The sequence below is a fragment of the Engraulis encrasicolus genome, chromosome 15 (genome assembly GCF_034702125.1).
Source record: "Engraulis encrasicolus isolate BLACKSEA-1 chromosome 15, IST_EnEncr_1.0, whole genome shotgun sequence".
Lineage (NCBI taxonomy): Eukaryota > Metazoa > Chordata > Actinopteri > Clupeiformes > Engraulidae > Engraulis > Engraulis encrasicolus.
Genome location: NC_085871.1, coordinates 5896679 through 5924537, shown reverse-complemented (window position 1 = coordinate 5924537; position 27859 = coordinate 5896679). Strand labels below are relative to the sequence as shown.

The 27859-nt window shown below is 42.5% G+C and overlaps 1 protein-coding gene across 2 annotated transcripts; it reads right to left on the bottom strand.

Annotated features, from left to right (window-relative positions):
* Window positions 1-1216: 1216 nt before the first annotated feature.
* Window positions 1217-24334, bottom strand: pkp2 (plakophilin 2). Of its 2 annotated transcripts, XM_063216880.1 has the most exons (13): window positions 23959-24334; window positions 23515-23591; window positions 20455-21209; window positions 19009-19147; window positions 18500-18707; window positions 17667-17844; window positions 12097-12214; window positions 11353-11517; window positions 9501-9677; window positions 7387-7540; window positions 6673-6865; window positions 5561-5648; window positions 1217-3181 (listed from the first exon to the last, which is right to left on the bottom strand). In XM_063216880.1, the coding sequence occupies exons 1-13, from the start codon at window positions 24158-24160 to the stop codon at window positions 3116-3118; spliced, it is 2520 nt and encodes an 839-aa protein (XP_063072950.1). In that variant the 5' UTR covers window positions 24161-24334; the 3' UTR covers window positions 1217-3115. The 2 variants fall into 2 exon arrangements, with proteins under 2 accessions (XP_063072950.1, XP_063072951.1); XM_063216881.1 differs by lacking the exon at window positions 23959-24334 and having other exon boundaries at window positions 20455-22070.
* Between the last annotated feature and the right edge of the window lie 3525 nt (window positions 24335-27859).

Sequence of the window (27859 nt, the reverse complement as noted above, 5' to 3'; positions counted from 1 at the left end):
ATGATTTGCCTGAGTGCGGATATCTGAATACTTGAATACACTCGGCAGAAAAAGAAAAAGATGAACCAGTGGGCTTTTTTTGTTGTGAACAAGGGACTACACACCAAACAGCAGCTGTCAAATGAACTATTGTCAAAAACAAAACAAATGCCAGTGCTATACAATTGGTAAAGCTTAAATGTGAAAGATGTGAAAAGGAATAGTCATCTGTGCTGTTGTACTGTTTGACGAAAAAAAATCTAGAAATGTCAATGGGGAAAATACATTTAAAAATACAGTGTATCCCTTGCCCTTCCCTCACTACTAACTATAACACCACTGGTTTTCACAATCCTTCGTTTTGAGAAAAAGGTGATCTTTACTGAACTTAATTTTAGTGAACTTCATTGAATATGTCAAATATGACTATACAGCTTGTGGATGTAATTATGGGCCAATACATTGATTAAATAAATGATTTAAGACTGCAATGCAAAGCGCCTCCACCATCTTAAACCAAACCATGTGATGAAGTGGTCTGCTCTAACATTACTTTGTGGGGATGTGAGATATACTGTACATTTATACAGTACAATGCTAACATTTACGGAAAAAAATTGCTGCTCTTTTCTACGTTTAACTTAGCAATACGATTAGCGTTGGCAAAGTTGTTATGATAATACGTAATCAAACCGATGCGAAAAGATACATGCAGTTGGTTGTATGCTGGGGCATTTGGCAGTGATAATTGGTCTGTAAAAAAAGTAAAATAGATGGCGAGAGTGCCATCCAAGTTATATTGCACTATAGTATAACACCATTCGTTTTGTCTGCCAAGGGCCAACCTCGTAGCCTGGTCGGCCCACAACCACTGTATGCACAGAGCAGTTCAAGGAGCTTCTTCTTTGTGAAGCCTGTTTTCAGGGCAACTCATATAACACTGTAGCATTACACACCCACCCACAAGTGTTCTTTTATGTAGATTTTTTTTTCCAAATTACCTGTATTTCAAATATTGCTAAGGTTTATTTGTGTGTGTGTGTGTGTGTGTGTGTGTGTGTGTGTGTGTGTGTGTGTGTGTGTGTGTGTGTGTGTGTGTGTGTGTGTGTGTGTGTGTGTGTGTGTGTGTGTGTGTTGTACTCTTCCTGTTTACATTTAATATTTATATTGGTCAGCATTGGTCCAGAAATACACAAATTCCTCTTTGCATTCTGTAGCTGTGGCCATTCTATTGTGGGAATCAAGTATTACTGTAATAGATTCTGGACAGCTCATTGTTCAGAAGAGGGCCACTGAGTCCTGTCTTCCATGAGCCTGGCTTACGCAACAGCAAGTCTATAGTCTGGGTCAGGCAAACCATCTACATCAATTTCTCCACGGCAGATGCAAAAGGCATGTATAGTTCATGTCCATGAAATGCCTCAGCATGCTACTGGTTGACGCCTCAATCGATTACACCACCCATTCCTTTACTCACCTTTAAACAGAATTGGTGCGTCATTACCGTAGCCTCTTAGTACAGATGGGGTCGCTGGCGGGCCTATTCACTATATGCTGAAAAAACTCAACTAAATCATAACAACATTCTACAATATTACAGAGAGCCTTAAGTAACAGATGAAGACGCAGCCGTTACAGTTTCGGTGACAGTAAGGTTATAACATAGGCTCTGCGCTAAGGGGAGTTACACACACATCAAGCCGTTGGAAATGCTCAAAATGGATTGGATCCCTTTTTCTTGGGAATTTGAAATGTTGTAGACGGTTTGCCTGGCCAGACTTTGGTCTCCAAGAGTCTTGCAGTCATGTCAGTCAGAGTAGTCCTCCATTTGCTCCTTGTGTATTTAAGACTGTGGTAAATGAGAGTGACCCTGATTCAGTGTTGTGTCGAGAACTCGAGATGAGCTGTTTTGTCATGACGAGCAACCAATTGGCTGTTAACTTAATTGTTGGCTTGGTAGCTCTGCTCGGCAGGTCGCTCATATCGATGCAACACTGGTAGTGTCAAAACTGCTGCTCTAAATGGCAGCAACATTTAATCCTCCATATTGACAGTCACAATGTACTTGTTAGTGCAGTTTTCAGTTTATTAACATTTAATTGGTGGTAAGCATAAAATATCTATAACTTACTGTAGTCTAACAGAAATGCCATGACCATTTACAACGTATTAATATTTAAAACTATTTTCGTCATTTGTATCAATGTAAATTGGTAAAATATTTTACTACAAAACCAAACGCAAGAAATGTTAAGACATTTTTTTCACACTTCAAAATGGATGAAAAGGAATTCTAAATCCAACAGTCTCCAGTGAAATGCTGGAAGAAGGCTACATTGTTGCATATATTCAGCAAAACACTAGTGTAGTGAGTTTTTAGCTTTAAACTACTATACAGTGGTCGAGGTATGTACAGGCTGTTGTGTCCCACAGCAAAACTGACTATTAATTGCTTGTTTATGTCAGTTGACCAGGCTGCCTTTTACAAACATTATTCAAACACAAATAAAGCAATCTAACAATATACTGTATCTTTGACCTGACCCAAGTTAAGCCCTGCATTAGAACTTTTGTGATAGACAGTACGACCTTCAATTCCTTCTGTGTGAGAGTCTGTCTCTAACCTTTCAAGTGCTACATACTGTAGGTTCTCTATCCCAGAATGACAGATCTGAGCTCTGAGAGAACAGTTGCTGCTGTAGGTAAGTACAACTATGTGTATAGTGCTGCATTTCACTTAAATAATATATTAACAACCTTTCCATTGACTATCCTCGAATTGCTTATTTTAGCAATTCTTTGTGTGATGTGAACAAGAGTCTGCTCAAGCAAGCCCCTGAAACCAGAGACGTTTCACCTGATGCAAATCCTGATGAGTGGGGGGACACATACCCAGGCTTCTGTACGACTTCATCGCTTACAGGTGGTGAAAACAAAACAACCGCACCCTTCTTTAACGCCTGTGCGTTCGGGAGGAAATGGGTCATAAGGAGAACCGACCAATCAGCAACAGAGGTCCTCAGCAACGGAGGAGTCCTATCCTGCTTTGTGATGAGATCATGAAGTCATCACGCTTGCCTTCTGTCCAGCTTGTCCTTTACTCGCTGACCCCCCCACTACCACTGCCACTGCTGACTCAGTCACGTGTGGGCAGGGCCTTCAGTGTCCGGTTGTTGATGAAATCAGACTTCCGATAGCCAGCCTGATACGGCATAAACAATAACGAGATTGTGTTGGTGTTGGAAAGTTTGCAAAAATGTGCACCACACTCGTGCAAAAGTCTTTATGCATATAAGTAGGTGCATATACTGTACATTTGTACAAACTATATGAATGGGTGTGAATATGTGCACGCACATGTCTATGGGTAGATGACGTGACGTGTAAATTTTGCTGTCGCAGGCTCTTAAAATTAAGTAAATTCATGCTTTCAAAATTGTCAATGCTTTAAATGATTAAACTAATGTCGTTGTTGTGAAAAAGTAATGTGTAATAAATCCAGAGCTTAAATAAGTATACTTAATTTTGAGTCAAATGTCACATTTGTCCTATGGTGTGACTGAGGCAAGCCTGGTTCTCCATATTAAAACATTTTTAAATAAATAATCAAAGCTCAGTCATTTGTCTAAACAACCCTGGCATGTTTTTCAAGGTGTCTATTTTAGCAAGTGGCAATGCTTAATTTTTTTCCTGTTTTTCTGAGACCGTATGGACTTATGAAACTTTGTCGCAGAAAATAATGTCCTGTGGTGTGACATCATTTTTTTTGTTAATTCTGTGGATAATTATCTATTGTTGAAGCTCCAGCGGTACATAAATTGTGACTTTAGACCCTCAAGAAGCCAATGGCAAGGGTGGATTTTAGATTTTTCTAAAGTCAATCAATTATGTTTTGCTACCACAAGATGTATTAGTTTTGTAGTCCTTTGGTGTGACAGCCATAAAATACATTTTGACAATAGTGTATATTTTTCATATTTTTTTCTTATGTAGATGTATGAAAATGCGTCTTACTAAAGGTGAAATTGTATTTCAGTTGGCAACGACATGGCTTTAAATTAACTCAAAAGCTCAAAAGTCCTATGGTGTGATGGTAAAAGTCCTATGGTGTGATGGTTAAAGTCCTATGGTGTGACACTTTGGAGTATCACACCAAAGGACAAACAGGTCACACCAATGGACTAGATATTTGAGAAATAGCTTTTAAAACAACTGGTAGTACATATTTTTTTGTTTTGTTGTTTGACTAGATAAATATTGTGTATTCAAATTACTTATTCCTTTATTGGCCTTTGGAATTTATACTTTGATGCATTGTTGATGAATATTTGCTGTTGATTTTAGATACTGTCAAATGATATAAAATGTCATTAATGGTGCTTTAAAACCATAAAATATAACGGTAACAGTGAAGGAAAGATCAGTGAGAGAGTATATAGAGGAGTATAGATGAATAAAGTATGCTGTGGAGAGCTCTATATACAGCATAAATGTGCTGTCCAGCTTGAGATACCAAACAGGCACTGGCCACTACACTCTACAGGTTCAATGGTGTGACAGTCATAGCATACCTACAAAAGTGTGATGGTCATGCCAAGGTCACTCTTCAGTATGAGTCTTATGAGCTCTGCAGGTTACATTCAATGACCGCATGGCTGTCATTAAGAGTTACATTAGGCTGATAATCGACGATTCAAAGACTTATAAGTGTAAAGTGTAGGTCCATATTGACTACAACATTATATTATGATCAAAAGACAAAATAATCATGTTGATATATTTGTTTCTGGCTCAGTTTTGCATTTCTGTCCTTTAGCGTGACATGAATGTCCTACGGTGTGACATGTTTTAAACGCTCAAATATTTGTTTGAGCTAAACAATATGTTTGATAAACACTGAATATTGCATTAGGGAAGAACAAATTATCGTCCCTGAAAAGTTAGTATAAATTCGGACAATTTTGAACATTTAAAAGAAAGATATCCCTGTTTTTCCTTGAAGGTTTCTAATAATCTCACATCTAATGGGAAAAAAAATACTTAAATGGTAATTTCTCATTAAATTAAGACTTTAGAAAATTGCAATAAATATGAAGAGTGTAACAATGTTCATAAAACTCCATCAAGCCATTTCTACATTACTTAATATATTTATTTCTTAACGTCACACTAAAGGACATATTTTCAGCAAATTGCTTTATCAACGTAAATAAATAATCAATGAATAGACCAACATTGTGACCACTTAGATTTTTTGAAAGATTAATTGCTGCACTACGTAGACATATACTTTTTTCCCTCATAAACAATTTTTTGTGAAAAAAATGTTTTTTGCTGCCTATCCGTCATCTACCCCTATGCGTCTTTGGGTCATTGGCCTTTTTTAGTAGCAGATGTGGCACAACCACAGGTAAAGAATTAAATGTGATTTTTGTTTTTACTGGATTATCTAAAGCAAATTTATTTGTACATTTCTAAATTAAGTGCCATTATGTATTCATTCATTTAATTAACAGAACAGGTGCTACCCAAAAAAATAACCCATAAGTAAGTGCAAGTGGTGCAATGCAGCCAGTCGTACCTTTTTGTATGCGGTGCGGAGCTCTGAGTGTCTCCACATGGTGTGAAGGAGGACACAGGCTGTCTGGGCTGCTCTCGTAGGCCCATACCTGCCGAAACGCGGGACATAAGGAAAGGTTACAAATAGAAACACAATTTCCTTCAAACGCTGGTATTTCAGTAAGACCTGTGTACTTGTCTTGCGATCAGCAGGCTCTGCGCTGGTTGGATCAAGTTTGTGTTGGGTACTTGTTAGGTTTTTAGAGTTTTTCAGTAAAATCCCATCTATCTACCCCCTAAAGTACAATGGAGGACATGGTGTAACAGCTACGTATGTCACATGCTAGTGCTGTACTTACGTCACAAATTTACTTTTATTTTTTGTTTCACTAACATCTCATGGTTAAGGATTATACATCTATGTAGGTACTATAACCCAAACATACAGTAGTTGAGGTGATATAAGAAGCTCTCAGCCTTCACAGCCAACACGAGATGACAACAGTACAATCTCTGCTGAAACCTCTACTTACTGAGTGTGGTATTACTCTACCTCAGTGCAACGTGTTCTCTTATGACAAAAGTAATACTTGTTTTAAGCCTCTCTTCACCAACCCATAAAAAAGAGTGAAAAGCAGCATGGTAAAATTGTTTTTCAAAACCCTTTTACACAGACCTTTCTGATACACATCACACTGCCAAATCAAATACTTATTTCACCTACCCAAGAATTTAGCCTGAATAGCAACGGCCAATTTTTTTCCCATTAGGCATTCATAGCAGAGAAAGTGCTCTCTGTCGTCTCACATTAGCCTTCACACCTCTATTTCAATTTCAATTCTCAATTTTATTAAGCATAGCCCCTTGAGATAAATCATCTCGTTTTCAAGGGGGTCCATCAATACATTACATGCCTTTTTTTGAAATAATAAATAATAATAAACGCCTCTCCATGAGAGCTCAGTCTTTGGTATCTCCACATAATATTTTATTTCCCCTAGAGAGCCTAAGAACTATGAGGGCTATATGCATGATGGGAGGCCAAATAGGCATGTCTTCATGTGCATGTGAATGAAATGTGCATGTGTTTCCCATTGATGTGTGTATGCCATTGTGATATGTGAGGGGCCTCACCCGTTGTCCCTGGTGCTGATGCTGATGACCTTGGGCAGTGCCCCGTGGCTGAGGACGGCGCGGATGCTCTGGGCGTCGGCCTGGCACAGGTTGATGAGGATGTGGCACAGGGACACGATGACGTCGGCCGGCAGGTCCGGGCTGCTGTCCGAGTTGGGCAGCATGGCCACCAGCTCAGGCAGCACCTGTTTGACTGGGGAGCAGGCAGGCAGTCAGTTAGTCAGTCAATCAATCAATCAATCTATCTATCTATCTATCTATCAATCAATTAATCAAGAAGTGCTAATAGGTCACATTGTAATACTGTGCTCAATCATTATTCAATCCAGTGCTTAAAAAACCCTTTAACGCTGCATTCACACCAACGGCTCAGACATCCACAGTACGTCCACAGAACATGTCCGTTATCAGTCCGAAACTGTTAGTCCATAAAAGTGGGAGTGTGTGTGTGTGTGTGTGTGTGTGTGTGTGTGTGTGTGTGTGTGTATGTGTGTGTGTGTGTGTGGGGAAAGAGTGGAAGGTTGGAAAGAGTGGAGGTGGAAATGCTGAAATGGAAAAAATGAACATCCAAAAAGGCTCATTGTTATAGCAAGACATTCTGGATTGAAACCAGTGTACCACACACAGGGGGAGTCTACATGGTGTAAAACAGAAGGTGAAAGAGAGAAGTGAGACTCGGAATCGGGGAGGTAGACAGAGTGGAGGAGGACTCACTGATCTCAGTGTGTAGGTCTCTGAAGCGGGAGACGTTCCTGAGGAGGGAGACGGTGGTCTTCTTGATGGACAGCTCTCCCTCCTCCAATAGGGTCTTCATCTGGGAGAGACCCGCCTCCCTCTGGACCACCGCATGGGCCAGGGACTCCGCTATCTGGGGGGGCAGTCATAAGTCACAAGTCACCTCATACAGTGGTATGAGAAAGTTTGGGCATTCGATTTGTTAATCTCTTGTTGAGTTTTTAAAGTTGCAACTTCATTTCAACATATGTTAAACTGTAGGGAAACATTTCAGTTGTGAATGAAATCCTTTTAATAGGTGTAACGGAAACTATTTTACACAAGTCACCTCATATATCATTAAATGTTAGAAGAGTTATTTCAGACATTGCACTACACTTAGCTGATGCCTCTATCCAAAGCGACTTTAAGTTATTTACAGAGTGTTGGTTACAGTGCCTGGAGCACTTAACAGAGTGTTGGTTACGGTCCGTGGCGCACTAGAGTTAGGTACCTTCCTCAAGGGCACCTCGCCATGGAGCGCAGAAGGGAGCGGAAGGGTGGGATTAAAACCTGCAACCCTCTGATCTAAAGCCCATGTCCTTAACGAATAGGCCACGGCTGCCCATTACATATTTGACAGCATATCCCACAATGACATGTGACTGAGTCTTTGCTATCTGTGACACAGTGCATTGTGATATCAGTCAGTAGCACTAACGGTCATCCCTGGGAGTTGTCGGTTTCAAAGTACGTTTGTAGCCCAGTCTATGTGTATGTTTGCCATAACCCCTGGACAGACAGCACCACAGAGGTCTAAAATACAAGTGACATCCTTCTGTTAGCAAGTCTACAAAGACTCCCCTAACAATTTTGGGGAAAGCTTTTTATTATTTTGTGTTCTGGAAATAATGGCACAATGGAAAATATACATAGATACACATATTTAATTTGTCACATGCATGAAAATGCTATGAAAGTAGCATGCCATGAAATTTGGCGACATAGTATATCACTGCATCAATACTTTCACAGTATGGCTAAGCATGTTACAAATAAAATCCTTGAATCTTTGTACATTTCCCTGCGTTGTCACAGTAACTTAACAAGCAAAAATAGTGACATGAACACATTGCAGCCTCAGCAGGGACACCGCAGGTTTCGCAGGCTTTTATTCTCTTCACTTGACCTGCCTGACTTAAGCTCTCCACAAGGTCAACAGGTATTCCAAGTGAGAAGTGTTGCTTGCTTACAAAATCACCAACTAGCTTTCCTATTTCTGCACCAGTGACATACAATATATATGTTTTGAGTTAATACAGTATGTAAGATTTGCAGTATGTTCAATGCCAACATGTAGAAGAATATGTTTCCATTTCAGAGTTTCTGATTCCTGTAAACTTTTCCCCTGATATTCAATAAAGGCAAAAGTGTCATAAAATGTCAGATTTTCTGTAGCTACATCTTTTGCCTCTGCTGTTATATTTGGATATGGTATTCCTTAATCCTAAATGAAGACTGCTGCTCACCGAGTGCCATTGTAAATCAAGATTTCTAAGCAAGGACAGTCCAAGTATATTCATTTAAATATTAATTTAAATAGTACCTGATATTATATTCGAATTGCATTGCTTTGTTGATTTTCTCAATTCAATGGAGCATAATGCCCTTTCCAATGTTTTTTGTACGTTGTCAGTCCCTGTTATTTACATATGTGCTCCCTTGGCTTATGATTGTATAGTTGGGATTTGTGTGCACACAAAAGTACATTCCTAGCAACTGTATGTGTATGTTGATATGGCTATGATAAACTTGTACTTGAATTTGAAGTGGAACTAGAATATCTAGCTGTCCCCTTAATGGCATATTTCAGGGGCAGTGCTTAGTGCTTTAGAGAACAGAGTGTGGGCCCTGCCGATGCTCAAATGGTAGGGCACTGCACTGTTATGCCGGGGATCCGGGTTCGATTCCAGCCCGAGGTCATTTCCCGATCCTCCCCCATCTCTGTCTCCCATTCGCTTCCTGTCATCTCAAACTGTCATATCTAATAAAGGCATAAAAAGGGCCCTTGAAAAAAGAAAGAAAAAGAAACCAGAGTGTGGCGTGAGTCTCACCGGTCCGCTGCCGGCGGTGAGGTTCTGCAGCGCCCCTACGGAGGCCTCCTGGGTGTAGTGGCGGGTGCTGCGCGCGATGAGGGACAGGTACATGCGCAGCGTGATGGCACTCCACAGCCACTCCACGCCGCTGGGGTTGGCCTTGTCTTCCAGCAGGGGGCAGTGTCTCTCCGGCTCCTGAGGAGAGAGCAGGCACCACTCAGCACAGTTCACATACTGTACTTGTAGACTAATGAATGAATCACCATCAACACGTATATTTTGTGGTTGTTTAGTGTAATATTGTAATTATTTTTCTCTATTTCGTTTATGTTAAACAGTAATTCTCACTGTGTCTGTGAAGCACATTGGTGTCAAATGAGTTGTGTTTTGATTAAAATGTGTCATAACAGTAGGCCTAAAATGATTACACTTGCCAATGTGAATATTCGCATTCATACAGGACATGTTCGTTAAAACATCAAAAGAGGTTAGTTGAGTTGAGTAAACTTAAGCTAGTAACTGGACTAACTTGCTCACAACTAAATTTTGTTGAGTCCTAAAACCATGATGCTAATGTGGTAAATGATGTGTGAGTGCTCTCTTGGTCCAGGGAAAGAAGAAACTGTTAACACTTAATGGATCATGGTTAACATGATCTAATAAAATAAAACAATTCCTTTGAAAAATCGCATTCATCCACATTCAACTGCACTAACGTGTTTACAACTAATCATTTTACAACAATCCTGATGTCATCATCCTCATTCGGTCAACATTGTGTGTTCTGGGAAAGTTCAAGTGAGCTGTTGAGAGTTTTTTACGTAGGCACATAGCGCCACATGCGTGAGCAGAATTTCGCTGGTCTGGTCCATCACAGCAGCAACTCATGCAGCCAAATTAAATTAGACTGCCCGCTGAGTAGCAATTTCATTTTTCACATTTTTGGAATTCCTTTCAGAATCCTTTTATGAGGCGCATGTTTGCAAGCTGGCCTTTTGTTCTCAAGCTGGCTCTCCATCCCCTGTTGTTCTAGTTATTCTTCAGCGGTTTATGCTTCAGTGTGGCGGATATAATGAGACCCCATCATTAAGGCTTGAAGTCGATTTCACAATGCAACACAGCACAATGCACTGCAGAAAATTACAAAAACATCCTGGTACTACGTTGTTAGTGTTTTCATCTCCATGAACACCAAACATTGCATAAATTCCTCCACAATGGCCATGTCACAACAACTGAACTGACCATCTGATGGCAGACATGTATTGAGAGTATGCTGTTTGTGTTTGTTTGTCTCTGCACAATTTGAGCTAAAGAGACCATTGGTCATCTAATTGCAAGTTCTTCTTGCAAAAAGACAGAGAAGGCGTGCACATCAGGTCTTGCACTTTTAGTAGGTAAATGATATTATTTGTTTGCATGTCATCATATTTTTTTTTATAGTTGTTGTAGTTATGTAGTAGTTGCAATGTTGTAGTTACCACTTATGTCATTTAACATCTGCTGCCATCCAGCACCAAAGAGGCACAATGGAAATAGGTCTTCGATCTTTATTGTGATACCCTGACTTTCTGTTTTTATTTTTCATTTACGTATGTGGTGCAGTTTATTTGAAAATAAATCAAGTACTTGCTTTTATTCAAGAACTGAGATCATCAAATCAAATCAATCAATCAATCAATCAATCAATCAATCAATCAATCAATCAATCAATCAACCAATCAATCACAGAAGTGCAGGTAGTGGACCAAAAAGCTAAAACTGAAAAGAAATAATAAAAGTCATGAAGCACATGAATAAATGGGAGCGTTTATCAGCATGCAGACCGTTATTTGTCTCCCCCCCCCCCAAGTTGCCCTGGTGTTCCTACCTCTATAACCTCCACACTCCTGACAGGGAAGCAGCCGGGGCTCTTGGTCTTGACTGTGTGTGCGTTGTGTCGTGTCTCTCGGAGGTGTGAGGCGTATCTCTGTGGCAGCTCGGGCTCCAGCTGGTAGGAGAGGTTGTGCAGAATGCAGACGCTGTTCTCTGTGGACTACAAGGTACACGGGCAAAAAAAGACACAACAGTGAATGGGTGAAAAGAACACGGGCTGCCAAAGTGTGAACCCCGGACAATTGGTGACGTGCGGCAGCCTCCAGACCTGGTGTGTGAATGTGGGAAAATGTATGTGTGTGTATGTGCATTTTTAAAGCGCTTTGAGACAACTTTAATTGTGATATTGCACTATATAAATAGGCCTGCAGGTTGTATTGTATTGTATTGTATTGTACTGTATTGTACCTTTTCACTGCAGATTGAAATAAACAGTGTTGATTCTGAACTGAAATGACGTTTTCAAAAAAGTTTGACTTATTTCAGCTTTCTGAAATATATTTTTATCATCCTGGGTTGCTGCTCACAGCTGAACGCTAAATTGGCCATAGCAAAGTTAGCAAAGTGTTTTGGGTGGTATGTATCACTGGGCCCCAGAGGACAATATGTTACGCTTGGCTTTCAAAATGAAAGGTAACATTAAAAATCTACGCAACATCTCAACCTATTCATTCTTAAACTTTATTTCCAATCAATCCTTAGTTATGACGTGCTAACATGCAGATGTGTTTGTGAATACCTTATCGTCCGGCTTGTAGTCTGCGATGGCGCCGCGTGTGTAGTAGATGAGGGCGTCGATGAGGCCTGTGCTCTCTCGCATGGCTCTACGGCCATCAGGCCCAGCTGAACTCAGGTTACTGTGGAGGACAGAAGGAGGAGATAGAATGGGTTACTCTCAATGATAGATGTAATGGAAAAATTGATGATAATGGTGATGATAATGAAAAGTTCACATTACATTACATTACGTTTAGGAAACGCTTTTAACCACAGAGAAAAATCCCATCCTACTGTACGTGTTATCTAATCTAATCTAGAAAGTCTAATAAAAGACAGACAGGAAGGCACACAGGCAGACAGATATCAGGGGCGTGTCTCTAATGACACAAAGGATTAGTGTCCAAGTCATCAAGGGAAATACAAGCAAACAGCACCTCTTCAAACAGGGAAGCGTTTCACTTCACGTCTACACATCATCGATTACAGGTCACATTCTCACTCCTACTGACGTCCGACTGGGTGAAATGAGGTAGTAGTGTCATGGTCCCAGCAGGAGCTGGGTGGAGAGGGGCGGCCACTCAGTTTAGCTCCCTGGGGCACAGCGAGGGGGTTGTTGGAAAAACGCCCTGTTTGCTCCGATCAGGGAAGCTAGCAGGGTGTGTGTGGAGCGGGGGGTGACAAAAGGGTCATGTGTCCTGGACCTAGGAAGAGAGGGGGGCCAGACTTCCCTCATTGCGTTGTTTGTATTGGGTGGGGTGTGGGGGGCATTCAGATGACTTTGTCCTGGGCCTGGCCAAAGCTGTCAGCGGCCCTGGCTCCGATCAAGAGGTCCCCATGGACTCACACACATGAACGCCTCATCAGGCACATAGGCCACAATAACAGCAGGAAAGGAGACCTCATGCTGCGTACACGTAGGTGTGGAAAGGGCAATCATGCCACTTGATCTGTTCAGCCCTGTTGACCATGGTGCTCTTGCGTGGAGCATGAAACTGGATCGCTTTATTTCTTATCATCAAATTCAGGCAGAGGGCAATGCAAATTTGTCATTGTAAGCCTTGGAAAGGGGGAAATGACATTACTTCAGAGATATGTTCTGTGCACAGTGAAGATTGCTGTGTAAACTCAACCCTTAGAGCAGTGTTTCCCAACCAGGGGTACGTGTACCACTAGGGGTACGCGAGCACACCTCAGGGGGTACGTGGAAAAATTTAATAATAACAAAAAGATCAAGTGTAGTCACATTGGGATAGATAATCAGATATAGAGCATGAAGGAGGGGTACTCATCATGTGATGAAATTGCTTAGGGGGTACGCAGAATAAAAAAGGTTGGGAAACACTGACCTTAGAGAGTCACACACACTCCTCTAGTTCATACTGCAAGATGTGTTGGGTGTATTCTATAAATCCTGTCAAACCTTGACACTGACAGCCAACATCAAGTGTTCCTGAGCTGTAAAAGAAACCAACTCTTTTATTAGAAAAAGACAGTTGAGCAGGAAAAATACACTCCAGTTTTCAGAGTCCTACAGTCCTACTGTACATGTCGCCTTTAACAAGGTTGTTCAACAGGATGCTTTCATCTGTATCTTCTTGTCAATATAGTCATCTTTGTGTCTGAACAAATTGACCTTTTTTTAGCATTAACAGAACACCAGATGTTGTTTGTTCATCAAAAAAGAAAAATGTACATGTGTGTGAAAGATTGGCAGATCGTTTTGCTCAATTAAAAAAAGTTGGGGAAAAAACAACAACAAAAAACAAGGTTGTTCAACAAAGAATGGTGTGGCCTCATTCTGGGTCTGCGCAATCTGGTGAGATCTGACTAGAAAGAGTAGTATTATTGCACACCTTTGGCGTATGTCACAGGGGAACCCTTGCTTGGGTTACCAACATTAGAGACATGCTAGAGATAACAAGCATTAGAGATATAGTTAGGGATAAGAAAGCTCCTGCACACGGTACACATTTGCAGAATTTAATACGTTAATAATTAGACGCTGCAAATGCGGACAGTGTGTGGGAACTTTCTTATCTCTAACGATGAGATGTTCTACCACATGCAATACTCCAGTGCAATACTCTTTGCCTCTGCTGTGTGGCAAGAGGATCTGCTAGCCGCCAGCTGGTCTCATAGGACTCAATGTTGACCATGGCCATGTAATAGTGGGGGCCTATATTTGCACATTGTGCACCTTTTAATTGTATTGTTGTCATATTCTTGTATTATTATTCTTTTTAATCCTATTTTTTTAACACCAATTCCTGTCCAGGGACTACAGACGAAAATTAGCCTTGTGGCTATAATCTGGCTCAATTGCATTTTGTGCACTGTCCCTGTCAAATAAGCAATAAATGAAATAAATGAAATGAAATGTTAACTGCAAGCTTGGAGGTAAAAATTGCACTGTCATACTGAGAGAATGGTTGGAAGTACAGGAGAAAGGTAAAAGCCAATCATTTAACTCAAGGAGAGGTATACAATAAGTATCACTTTAACAAACACGACAGTGTAAAACAGGAACCCACTTCACCTCCCCACCACGGGACCACAGCAGTAAATAGACCAAGGTGGGCATATGTCATAGAATCTAGAATCTACATCTAGACCTAGATGTCATAGATCATCTAGAAACCACGCAACATATTTGCACAGTAGTTTCTTTTTACGTGTTCTTTTGAAGACCTTAAGCGAGTTACATCTCTTGACTTACATGATCTTCACATCTTAACAATAAAGGCAAAAGGCCCATATTTTTTTTACAGTCATTAATATCCCTACAGTGGATGTTACTAAAACGTTTATAATGTGACTACTTTGTAATCTGTCATGATATGTAACTTGAGAAGCAATTATTCAAATTGCATGTTTGTTTCCTTCACTTGTGGTGGGCTGGCTGTATCGTGTTCCAAGCTGTTCAGATCCAGCGTAAGGCTGCAGGTAACTTCCCCGAGCTCCGCCAGCCACTAAAAGGTGTCTATAATCCGCGGCATGTGATAAGCCGGGGTAAAGGTCATCTCTTGGATTGAAAGCCTGTCTTGCTCAAAAATCCCAAAGTGCTACAGGGTCTCCCTATCTCAGAAGGAAGTCTTACAAGGAGTTTGCCCTTGCATTCACCATCTTTATCATTAATTAAAAAAAACTAAACAAAAGAAAACTAATAAAATAAGATATCATGTGGTAAAACTTTGTCTTTAACTTTGTATTGTGAAATACAGAGTAACGCCTCTTGACCACTTCTTGACAGCCTCTTGACCGTCTTGACCACCCTGAATGAAATAAGGGAAAAAGTCTGGACACCACTGTTGTGAACCTCCATGCAGCTTGAAAGACCAACTTGAAAGCTGCTCGTTATAAAAGCAAACCTGAAATCTGAGAGGGAGAGGGAGGCCATTCCCAGTCTGCATCATTATCTGTTTGTGTGAGGCTTTTTGGAAGTACGTCCAGTGGTCTTACGCAACACAAAGCACTGGGCAAAAAAGCCCTTCCAGTGTTCCATTTCAAAGCCAGCCCAACAAGGGGTACTCTCTAGTGCAAACAAACAGAGGAACAAACCCCTATTAATGATTAAACAAGTCAGAGCTAACACAGTCAGAATACTGAGCAGATCACACAAAGTCCCCCACAGGGCCCCCGACAGGTTTGGCCAGGCCCGGGACAAATTCATCAGAAAGGCCCTCCCACTCAATACGTAAGGAAACGGGGAGGGAGACCGCTTCTGGGCCTCCCGCTCCCTGGGCCCAGGGCATCCGACCCCTTTGTCCCCCACTTGTCTGCTGCCCTGGACCCCCACACACTCAGGTAAATAAACGAGTGTGTTGTTGTCTGAAATATTGGCCCCTCCTTCCCGAAGCACCACTGAAATCGATACAGAGTAAGTGAATTATTCAGGTCTCTGCATTGTTGCCAGGACAACAGGTCTTGTTACAGGGCAGGTTTTTGTGTGGCGATCAGGCCGGGCCGGGCCGGTGCAGCAGCAGTAGGAGAGAGAGAGAGAGAGAGAGAGAGAGAGAGAGAGAGAGAGAGAGAGAGAGAGAGAGAGAGAGAGAGAGGAGAGAGGGAGAGAGAGAGAGAGAGAAAGAGAGAGAGAGAGAGAGAGAGAGAGAGAGAGAGAGAGAGACTAGGCCCCGTGCCAGATTTCCACTCAGGACAACTCTCACTTGTTTGATTAGCGTGGTTTGGGTGTGCCTCACCCCACTGGAATGGGAGCTGACTCGATGCTTGCTTGCTTGTCTCTGGTGCTGCTGCTCACTGCGCAAAAGACCCGGCCCTTTTTTCAACAATCACAGTTTATCCCCCAAGCTTCATTTTTTTCCTTCCTGTCAGTGAGATCATTCGTTTTTTTTGTAAGGAGACACCTGCCCCAAAAGGATTTTCAGATGTGGCTCTTGAATGAGTGGCTTAATACTGTAAGAAGCGCACAGGAAGGGAAACTCCCTGAACAACTATACTACTATGTGCAGTAAGCGACATCATTTGAAGTCAATTACAATGGATGCAAGGAAGTGTGCATCACACAATTATCAAAGTAATGCCTTAGTAAAAAAACAACTTCATCCCAGATTAAGAACAAATATGCCACTATGTGCCCTTTTGACTCGGACATGATATTTTATTGTTGATCAGTCTGAACAATGTTGGGATCTTAGTCCATTCAGCGTTCACTGGGTGGTTTCATATTACAGTAAGAGAGCAGATGACACTCACCACTCTTGCTCAACCAAGTGATACATATCACACAGCGATGACACATTGTGGGGAAGGGTGGGTAGTGCTCATGACCCGACATGACGAGGGCCATGAGAACAACTCCTCTCTAATCGTAAAAGCGTCAGACACTTGACCTCAGAGGGGGCATGGAGGTGTCAAACTAGCTGACCTAATAACTTAGATATCAATGCCTGACATAGGCCAATTATGCAGCTTAGCTGCTGTTCTTTTGAAATGGGCTGCCTTGCCGATATGAACTACCAGTAGTTTGTTAACTGACATAGCCCTAACTCAAACCTTAACCCTGGGGTAACACGCATGTTCTGTAAATCACGACGGTGTGTCTGACATAGGTCGGCTCCCCGCCATAGGGAAAGTGGCGCAAGATCTGTAAAAAGTTCAACCTTTTTCAACTTTTTGACAAAGGCATGGCATTCAATGCAGTGCAAGCAGAGCCACAACTCAGTATGACAACACATGATGACATTACTCAATGTAGTCCTAATAGGAAAATGACGCAACGCACAGCGGATAAACGCATGTCTCTGAACGGGGGGTGTAACCCTAACTCCTGACCAGCGACCAGTTTGTAGCTCCACTTGACGGCTAGAAACGTGAACAGATCATAAACGTGATCATAATCATAGAAACGTGATCCTAATCAGGACACCAAACCCCAAGCTCTGTTCCCGTTTCTACTGTAGCTCAACTTGACTGATAGAGCAGGACTCCAGACCAGAGTTTTATAAAGTAGAAGTACTCTACACTTACACTTACACTTTGTCATAATTACCACACTACTGGTATTGTAATTACATCTATAAGACTGCTTCTACTTCTGCTTTATACAACATTATGCTCCAGTCCAGATCTTACCGTAGGCAGCCGGTGGTGTTGTAGAAGACCTCGTTGTCGGACAGGAGGTCCTCTTTGGGGTTCTCGCCCTCATTCATGCCGGAACATGGCACCAACACAGACTCCGTCAGCGTCCTCAGGGCCTCACGCAAGAGATATTCCTTCAGTTGGTCGTGGGAGGACAGGTTCCACAACAGCCCTGGTGGTAACGTGTGCATGAGTCAGAACTAATGGTCCTACTGCATGGGCGAGTCAGCATGTATTTATGGCTAATGATCCAGTCATGCAATAAAATGATTTATCTTGCCTGCTATCAGTGTTGTTGATTAGCTCCTGTTTACACGGCAGACTACCCTTACTTGTGTTTTCCTCCATAAATCATGAAGCTGAAAGTAGGAGCCACCTCGAAAGGTTGCCTTTGACATAGTCGCCCAACCCATATTTACCACCCAGCTACACATGGCAACATAGTAAGTTCAAGAGTTTATTTGCATGTGCTTATTGTATGTGCTTTGCAGCTGCGCGTCTTGTGCATTGTTTGTATTTGATTTGTTTTGATGTTGGGGGATATGCTACAAAAAATTCCAACCAACTTTGTTGATATGGCAAATAAACTCTTGAACTTGATAGTATCCCTTCTCTTCTGTCGAACAAACGTAAAAACACAAAACGCACACAAAATCAAGTCCAGTCTCATAAAGGGACATGAACACCATTCATTTTCCTGATCTCCTAAAAGTGCATGATGGCTATACGATTGCAGATTAGAATATTACATCACATGGATTGTGGGGGAAACATCTTATTATGAGCAGGCTACACCTTATCAATCATCACTGTCTGCCATGACTTACCTGTGAGGTGTCGTCGAGTCTCCACGTCTCTGCTCTTCCTGAGCAGCCGCAGTATGGCAGGGATGCCTTCACAGTCCCGGACCTCCATCTTGTTCTGGTTGCTCTCGAAGACGATGTTCCTCAGCGCTCCGGCCGCAGCCTGCTGAAGCTCCTCGCTGTCGCTCTGCAGCAGACCAATCAACTTCTGGATGGCGTGCAGGTAGAAGACCTACAGAAACAACACACATACGTTCAAAGTTCAAGAGAGTCCTTGTGCACAAGCCCTCAGCAATGCAGGTGCAGGTGTGAGGCAGGAGAAGGTGAACAATGAACAAAATTCAAAAGACACCGCACACTGCTTACTGTTCTTTTTCTTACTTTATTTTTCGGAGCGAACGCATACATTTATTGACATTCATCACAAGGATGTAACTACTGCAATAGTCTCATTTAATCATTGATAACTCCAAGGCAAGTATGTGGTAATCGTATGTCTGTTTAACTGTACAAAGGTATGTGAATTAATTTACCATTTTCTTTGCGTCCGCACTGTTGAAGCATTGATGTTGCAGAAAGCTGGCAGCAGAGACCTGCATGTCCACGTTGTCTTGTGTGAGCAGGGCGACTGCCCTCTCTATAGTCATTGCTGTGCCCTGTCCCTCCGCCTTACTGGATATAACAGCAACAACATGAAAGAGATAACACATGCTCAAAACATTCATCTGATCTTTGTAGCCTCTTACTGCAGATGGGGTCGCCGGCGGCAGGCCTATTCACTATTTGACGAAAATACTCAATTACATCATAACAACATTGCTATGACATTGCCGTGAGTCTTGAGTAACAGATTAAGATATAGCCATTACAATTTTGGTGACAGTAAGGTTATAACATAGGCTCAGCGCTAAGGGGTTAAATATCAAATGGCATAAAGTATGGTAAGTCAATGCTACAGTATACTATGATATTACAACCCCAAATCTGAGTAAGGACAAGTTGGGATATTTTGAAAATTTCACATTTGAAATTGTTCATAAACATCCAACAAAGCCATGCATTTGTATGGTTTGCATGACTTCTTTGGATTTTGGGTCATGGGCTTCTTGTATGCACACATCTTGAGCGACATACCAAGAATGGCAAGGCTCTACACACAACCGTATCTCACTCCTTTCGTGAAGTATTCACAAAAAAAATAGATTAATTTTCGTGGTGCGTTCACGTTATTGCCCGTTTTTCGTGGTAGGGCAAAGAAACGCTGCCTATTCACTTGAATTGCCTCTTCAAATGGAGGCCCTGGGGCTAGATGCGGCCCTTGGAAGGCAAGGTTCCGGCCCCCCATAAGGTCAGAACAAAATGAAAACAAATATTTGTCTGTGGCCGCACATACTTTGCGATCACTAACTTCAGGTTGGGGATATCTCTATTATGCACTCACATGAGAGAGATCTTATCTAAAACAGCTTCATAAATAGACCATCCTAAGGGTACTAAGACAGAGAAGTGAATAGGCCTATCTGATCTGTTTGGAAAGCTATCTGTTTGTTTCGCACCTTAACTTCAGATACCGTGCTGATCACAGTTATACAGATTCTACTGTATGTCTGGCCCCTTCACTGGAGGGAATTGGAGAAACTGGCCCTGGGTGACTTTTAATTGAATACCCCTGCTCTACACACTATGTGACCTAATGACCTAGGATACATAAGAGATATGCAAGAGCACCTTCAGTGAATGACACACTTGAGGATGGCTTTAACTCCAAAACATGTTTGTCTGGACATGGTGCAGTACATTTTCAGAGGAAGCTAGTGGATGCAGGTTTTTACACAACCTTTAGTGACTCAATACTTGATATGGAAAACAGAGCGAAAAAGATGACAGACTAAACATGTGAAATGTAATCTGAGGTACAAGGTAACTATTTTACAGGTATTATCAACCAAACACAAAAGTTTACAAAACAGAGGGCCTACCTTTCAGTCCCCGATTGCTGAGCCCCTAATCCAGCACCGCCCTTCCTCCCGTTGGCACCATCCACCTCCATGCTGACCACAGAGGCTGAGTAGGAGCCCTGCCTAGCCATGCCCACCCTGCCACTCTCCCTCTTCACCTGCTGCAGCCATGCCAATCCTCCCGCTGCCTCCTGCTGCCCCCCTACCAACATGGCAGCCTGCCCCCCCGCCACCTGCCGATGTGACCCGTAGGCACTGTGGTGCGTGGTGGCGGCGACCCCCCGCTGGGCTTCCATAGTCGGGTAGGGAGTGCTGGTGTGGAGGAGGATGTCCTCGTGCCGCACCGCAGGCCTGGCCTGGGAGATGGGCTGGTTGACGGGTCGGTTGACGGCGCCGCCAGCACCACCCGCGTGGATGCCGTTGCTGTACCAGCCGGTGCCGCGGACCACCTCGGAGCGGGCGTAGCGGCGCGAGGACTGGGCCAGCGTGTTGCGGGGGCTGCCGCGCTCCGTGGCCGAGGGCCGGGAGGCGGGGATGGTGAAGGAGCCGTTGGTCCAGCTGGCTCCGCGCTGGTGATGGTGGCGGTGGTGCTGTTGCTGCTGCTGGTGGTGGCTCTGGTGGTGCTGGGTTCGTAAGGTTCCGCGGGCACGTGGCAGCTCAGGGCTGGAGTCTGGGGTGACCTCCACCCTGTGCAGAGGGCTCTTCAGGTCCGTCTTCCACACAAAGCTGTTGCCCTCGTCGTAGCTCACCATCCGCCCCAGAGAGGGGTGCCTGGTCTGGAGAGGAGGAAGATACAAGGGGTTAGGAGTGGAGGATCAAGGCCCTCCCGTGGCCTGGCAGTGGGGCACTGGGTTACTGTGACGGCGACCCAGGTTCGATTCCGGCCTGGGTCATTTGCCGACCCTTCCCATTCTCTCTCTCTCCTCAGCTGTCCTGTCAAAAATAAAGGCAAAAAAGCCCTACTTTTTTTTTTTAAAGAGTGGAGGGTCAAGAGATGGAGAGAGTTGCCTTAAGGTGCCTTACTTGTTTCGGGCAAATACTACTTTGGGCAATGTATTACCTAGGGTCTGAGAATAAGCTCAACAAAAAAGTTTTTCAATGTTACAGTATATGGCAACGAGATAGAGAATTTTTCCCTTTCAGTACCGCCTTTCTAAATTAACTTTGGCACAGGTGCTAAAGCACCTCATGGAGATGGTTATGTTTGTTGTCACCCTTTTGTAGGGCTGAAAACGTGATCATCAGAATGAACCCTAGTCGATTTACAGTGGAAATGTTTGGGTCCCCTCCAACCCTCTCCTGGTTTGCATACACAAATGTATACAAAACATCCTCCAAATGAGTTTGACACACCCAGACACAAGAGCTGGAGAGACAAAAGAGGAAGATCATTGTGGGACGGAAATTTCCGTTGCGATAAAGCAGCAGATGTGATGCTGATGATAGACACGTCGTTTCAGAAGTGGGAACAGATCCATCAGGGGGGGAAGGCCGTGGTCTTGAAGTAGAAAGGCCACCTCCGACATTACAGGCTAACAACCTTGCATTCCTCACATGTTTCCCCTGCAGGCATCCCAGGCGTGGGACAAGGCGGTGTTTAACTTTTCTTTACTAGCCAGCCAACCTCTTCACATGCTCTATAGAACAGGGATAGAAAGTACCCACCAAGGTGTAAGCCAACTCATGCATTTCCGCTTATTCAAAATGGGATATGTAGCTGGGTTTAATATGCTGTTTTGTTTTGAATATGTATATGTATATTATATGTATATGTATATTTCATATGTTTACTATTCACTCATGCGTCATAACTGATTCTGGTTACTGGTTACTATTCTTTCCATTCATTACACCCCTACTGCAATGTGCTGGACAGATACAGAAAGCGACAAAGAATGATTGTAAAAAAAAAAATGTAGTTCAGTCTTAAAATCAAACTAGGGGGTAGTTTGAGTTGCAATTGTTAAAAGAAGTTATTTCCATATGAAGTGTTTTAATGGCACAAAGGATGCAAGGGGGTATGATTTTAACCTTTTTTTTATTTCAGGGGGAATGTCATCCCGCCAATACCCCCACAACTCAAGTAGTGATCGCACCATCCTTATAGTAGGTATGCTTTGGACTGTGTTGTCTTGAGCTCTAATGACTCAGATGATATAGAAACCGTTAGACAACCTCCAGTCATGTACATCTGAAGGTTCAACACAATCCCCAGTGACTCACTATCCAATTTCAGTGACTGGACCGCTCTGTTATGTTTGTCCTTTGTCAGTATAAAACTTGCATTCTTAGGTTTCTACACACCAATCTCTGAATTTCCCCCTGGGTATTAATAAAGTTTATATTGATCTAACTAAAGTACATGGCAGTGGTAGACTGTGTGCTAAAATCTCCCCTCTTTTTCTTGTGCATAGTTTGAGTTCAAATTAAATCTTGTGGCCCTTTAAAATATGCTGTGTTCCTTCTTGTAAGTTGTGTTTTGAGGGCATGTTGACTAACGGCTCATGACAAGCCCCTTTTTCCCATAATGTCCCACTGTGATTTATGATGCAAAGCCAGTTTTGAGGCAGATTTTAGAACGTTTAGCTATGTATTTCTGTTTGAGTGTCAGTATTATTAAAAGCTCACAGCTATGGCATTGTTTCAGCACTAATGAGATTTCTTGTTTGGCTCTCTGCTTGTTTGGATACAACAGGATTGGGAAGCATTGAAGCGCTTTGTTACAGAAATGGCATGGAAACGCATACGTTTTGAATGCCATACGTTTGAGTACGTTTTGAATGCACATGCATTACACAGTATTGTTTGGGGCCACAAAGGGCATCATGTTTTGATCTGAACTGTCTGGTGCTGAATACATCACTGGTGTGTTAGAGCAGCAGGATGCCTCTGTGGCTGCTCATGTGTATGCCAATGTGTCACATATTTATGACAGGCCAGAGAGGGCACATTTACCACATGGATCTTGTTGGTGTTGGTTGGAAGTCATTGAAAATAATACGTCTTTGTAGTCAGATGTTGTAATGAAACCCTTTAGTATAAATGTGTGGTTTTGTGTTGTTGGTGTAGTAGTTGACTCACTTTCAGGTGAAGGGAGTGTCCATTAGTCATCCCATAGTTGCTTGATAAGCTTTTGCTGCTGGAGCCATGAGCGCTGCCTGAGAAGTGATAAATATGTAAACAACTCATACTCACACACCGAAGAGATTACAGTTGTGACAAAAAGACTGGCACCTAAATCACACGGTTTATGTACTCTGTCAAAACAATATGTCTGAAGAGTTCTGAAAAGATCTGAGCAGATCTGTTTGGTTATTTGTTAACTCTTCGTTTTCATAAGTCAATTAGAATCGCTTACTTTTACGCACGGGTTCGCCAAGATTTTCTAATAAACCTGTCAAGCAGGGAATTAGCCTGCATACAATTCTCTTTGTCAATATCAGACGATGTTCTTTGTTCTCTTTATGACTAGGAAATACCCATGAATAGACACAGTTTGAGGGTCAAATAATTGTCAAAACCTACTGTAGCTTGATAACCTTCCTTTGCGCGCGAGGGTATGTTGCACTTGTTGTTGAACTCGAAGGCTCCGTTCCGTTAATAAATTCCTGGATATTGATATTTTCTCCTCAGTTGGCACAGCCAAACTCGTGTCGCTGGCTTCCAATGACAGCAACGTGTCCTGCACCGGCAAAGCGGACTTAATGAAAAGTGGCTCCACGGCCATTTCTCCCTCGTCCCCTCAAAGTTTCGCTCGCAATATGTCCCTGTTCGTTCACCGGAAATCAAATTCGGAGAGACAGGTGGAAAGGCAGGTGCACTCTGGAGGCACTGCTGTTACTGCTGGTTGCTCCTCAGTCCTACACTTCTGTCTCTCTCAGGTGACTTCGCTGACTCGCCAGTGTGGAGGGGTGTGGTTCTGGATAGCCCAGAGCAGAGCGTAGTCAGATCCAATAAAATCATTAGACAAGTCACTTTGTTGATATTCTAATTAGAGCAACCAAACATCCAGCATTAGACTATTCACTGGTGAAACTTTACATGCACTAATAGATACCAATAAATAAAAAGAAATAAGGGGGGGGGGGGGTAGTAGCCATTGATCAATAGGTGCCAGAATTAGATTCTTATGCATGTAATCCTACAGTATTTTCTGAATGCAAATATATTGTTTTAAAGGACTAACAACTGTTAAGCAAATGAGTGTGGCCAGTTCTTATTTCATGAAAGAATACAATTTTCTGGGCCCCCAACCCCTTTGAAAATGGACCCAAATGTCCTAGTCCATCACCAAAACACAAACCCACACCTTCGCCTGTGTTTAACGAGTGTCAACTTCTTGTTTATGACCCATACCTTTAATCGCCATGCCATACAGGACTGCCTTCTGCACAGACCATACTTCTAATTTTAATTAAATGTCATTCAACCCTAGGGTGTTAACTTCAAAACTGCTGAATGTGGTGAAATCTTTGTTTAAAGTAGGCTACCTTGAGGCTACTTGACATGTGTTTTAGGTTAGCTACAGGGGATAAAGAAAGCAAGCACTTCAAACTTAAAACAAGCACCAATTTACTCAGCCTGTTAATGCATTCTTTAAATTCTATGTGTGATCTGTTCTCCAGAAGCCTTCACATACTGCCAATGCTTCACCAAATGAACTGACAAATGTGGTCTTTCCACTATTAGTCTAGTAGTGTTCAGCTCTTTCAAGGTCTCATCTGAAGGACAGCAAAGAGGTGAAGATTAAAAAGTAAACACTTACAAGCAAGGGTCTGCATTTATATAATTCTTCATTGTAGCCCCTTAATGCACGTCGTACCATCTGAGGCACGCTGTAATGGACATCGAAATGTTAATTACCATTGTACTACTCTACTATGACATAACATAGGGCCTTCAGTAATGCACTATGAGTCAGTCATTGCCATTCTGGTAACAACAAATGTATAATGCCTTGTATTAACGGGTCAAGGATCACTCCAAAAGAGACGTTGGTGAAATCAACTGAAATAAGGGTTTAACTATTTGCTTTTGCAGTGGACAAATCCATTCAGCGACTTGGTCAAACCCATGCACAATCCTTTAGTGTACACTGTCAGAAATATAGGTACAGAATTTGTCGCTGTGGCAGTACCTTCAAGGGGAGTACCATTGTGTTGCTTGATTGGTACCCCAAAAAAGAGGTGCGTTCAGTTTCTTGCAATGTCGACCAATATGCATCTGTCACCTCTTTTTTGAGGTATCACCCAAGCAACGCAATGGAACTCCCCTTGAGGGTACTGCCACAGCGACGAAGTTCTGTACCTTTATTTCTGAGAGTGTAGGAGGCTATTGCCTACGGCAGTAATGACCTGTAGTTGGAACGGAGTGTGAGACCGGATCCCTGAACCAGAAAGAAAGTGTATTGACTTCCCTTTGGGTTCAGTGATTTGGCAAAGGCACGATCTGATTTCACAGAGCACTTATCATCTGGAAGGATCAGTGACCTAGTTGAAAAGAAACATAAAAAAAAATCCTCGGCTACTTTCAAGTATCTTTATAGGCTGTAGGGGGACAATCACATTTTCAGAATGGCATGTCAAAAAAATCTCAGGCGATTTATTTGGAGGGGACACAAAACACATACTGTAGACACATGTACTGTCACTGCATCCTAGACAAACAAATGGTCACTGATCCAGGGACAGTAATCGCTCAGTGAAATCAGATCGTCCCTGCCCTAGTGATTACACTCAAGGCATCACTCCAAGCCTCCAACCACGAGAGTCGGCATGGGAGTTAGTTAACCCCTTTGCACAGAGCCTATGTTACAGAACTTTTTGTAATGACAAAGTGTTAATTCGTTAATTCGTACCAACTCAAAACTGTCTGTAATGTAATAACATTGTGGTTGTGATGTAGTGCTTTCAGCAATGAGTGAACGGGCCCACCAGCGGGCCCATCTGCACAAAGAGGCTACAGGAACAGTAATTCATTTATTAAATGTGCTTAGTTTTACCTTTCTCCTGTTCTTCCAGCCATTCTGAGACTGATTATAATACGTTTAACATGTACCATTGAACCAGATGGTAGGCCTATAACTGAATCATACCAACTGGTCCATTTTGGTTCAGTAATACATGCTAAGAAGCAGTGGTGTGCATTTGGGGGGGCAGGTTAGGGGACGGTTGGGGGCATGTGGAACTTCAGGCTGCCTAGAAGCTATATCGGGGCCTTATTGTCACATGCTTTTGATCGTGAACCATTTGTAGATTATCATATCAACATGGACTTCAGTAAATTGTGACAAAAAACTTTCAACAAAGACCTTTCAAAGGGGGGCTTTTGTGTCCAATAGAGCAAAGGGGCAGGTGCTTTAGCATCACCTTGTCCCTATCTGTGCACGCCTATGCTGAAGTAATATGACCAGAATGAGAGAATGGCTGGAAGAGCTTCAACTTTTTTATTGAATGGGAGGTGTAAAATGAACATATCCCAAAATGTGCTGTTCCTGTACGGCAGGTGTGTCAAACCATTTCAGTTCAGGGGCCACTTGCAGCCTATTTGATTGGGGCCGTACAGCAACGTAATAGCAATAGCTCAAATTTCTGCTTCATATTGGAATCACATCATGTCCAGGTGGATGACAGCAGGACATCAGAAGAACTGACTGTAAATGGTGACCAAAAAAAAGACATTTGTTCTCAACTATTAAAAACCTGGAATCTAAGACAACTGCAACAAATTTTGTAATTGGCCAGATTCTCTACAAGTCTGGGGCTGGATTTAACCATCTGGCGGGCCACATCCAGTGCCCGCCCGGGCCTTATGTTTGACACCCCTTCTTTAAGCTGATTCTAAGGAACCAACATCTGAAAGGGGCCCTTCAATGAAACTGCTCATATTTTTGCTTAATGTTAAATAATCAATATTAATGTTCAAGGTAAATAGCATAACTAGTATTGCCATACTTGTCAGGTACTACAGTTCTTCGACCCCAGATTCCTTGTTACAACCCTGTCCTTTACACAGATATAGCAATTTCCATGACTCTCTGAATGTTTCACAACTTGTGTTATTTTATCACAGACTGGGCTAAATTATCTAGGGTATATAAACAGACAGGACTAAATCACTCTCATTGATACTGGTCAGCAAACGCAGTGAACAAACCTCCCTTGCTCCTGGTGCCCCCAAGCTCAGCTCTCTACTGACACCTCCTGGTGGAATCAGATACCATCACAGGGTACTGCAGCATGCTACTGTAAGTCCATGGGTGTTCTAAAGTGCAAGGCAGCTGTCATTTACATTTTTGAAAACATCTTCTAGTTTCAGACATATCAGCTTTTACCAATTTGTCATGTTCTTGCCAAACATGTAATATTTTACCGTCCACTTTTGACAGAAAAAGAAAGTGTGTAAGCTGTGGACTAAACAGTTATTT

Excerpts from the sequence above, each read along its gene's own strand:
- pkp2 (XM_063216880.1), bottom strand. The coding sequence starts at position 24,160 with ATGGCCGTGGAGCCACTTTTCATTAAGTCCGCTTTGCCGGTGCAGGAC. Across the intron at positions 21,210-23,514 it reads GACACTCCCTTCACCTGAAA|ACCAGGCACCCCTCTCTGGG; the intron begins GTGAGTCAACTA and ends CCTCCTCTCCAG. Across the intron at positions 3,182-5,560 it reads TCCGCACCGCATACAAAAAG|GCTGGCTATCGGAAGTCTGA; the intron begins GTACGACTGGCT and ends ATGCCGTATCAG.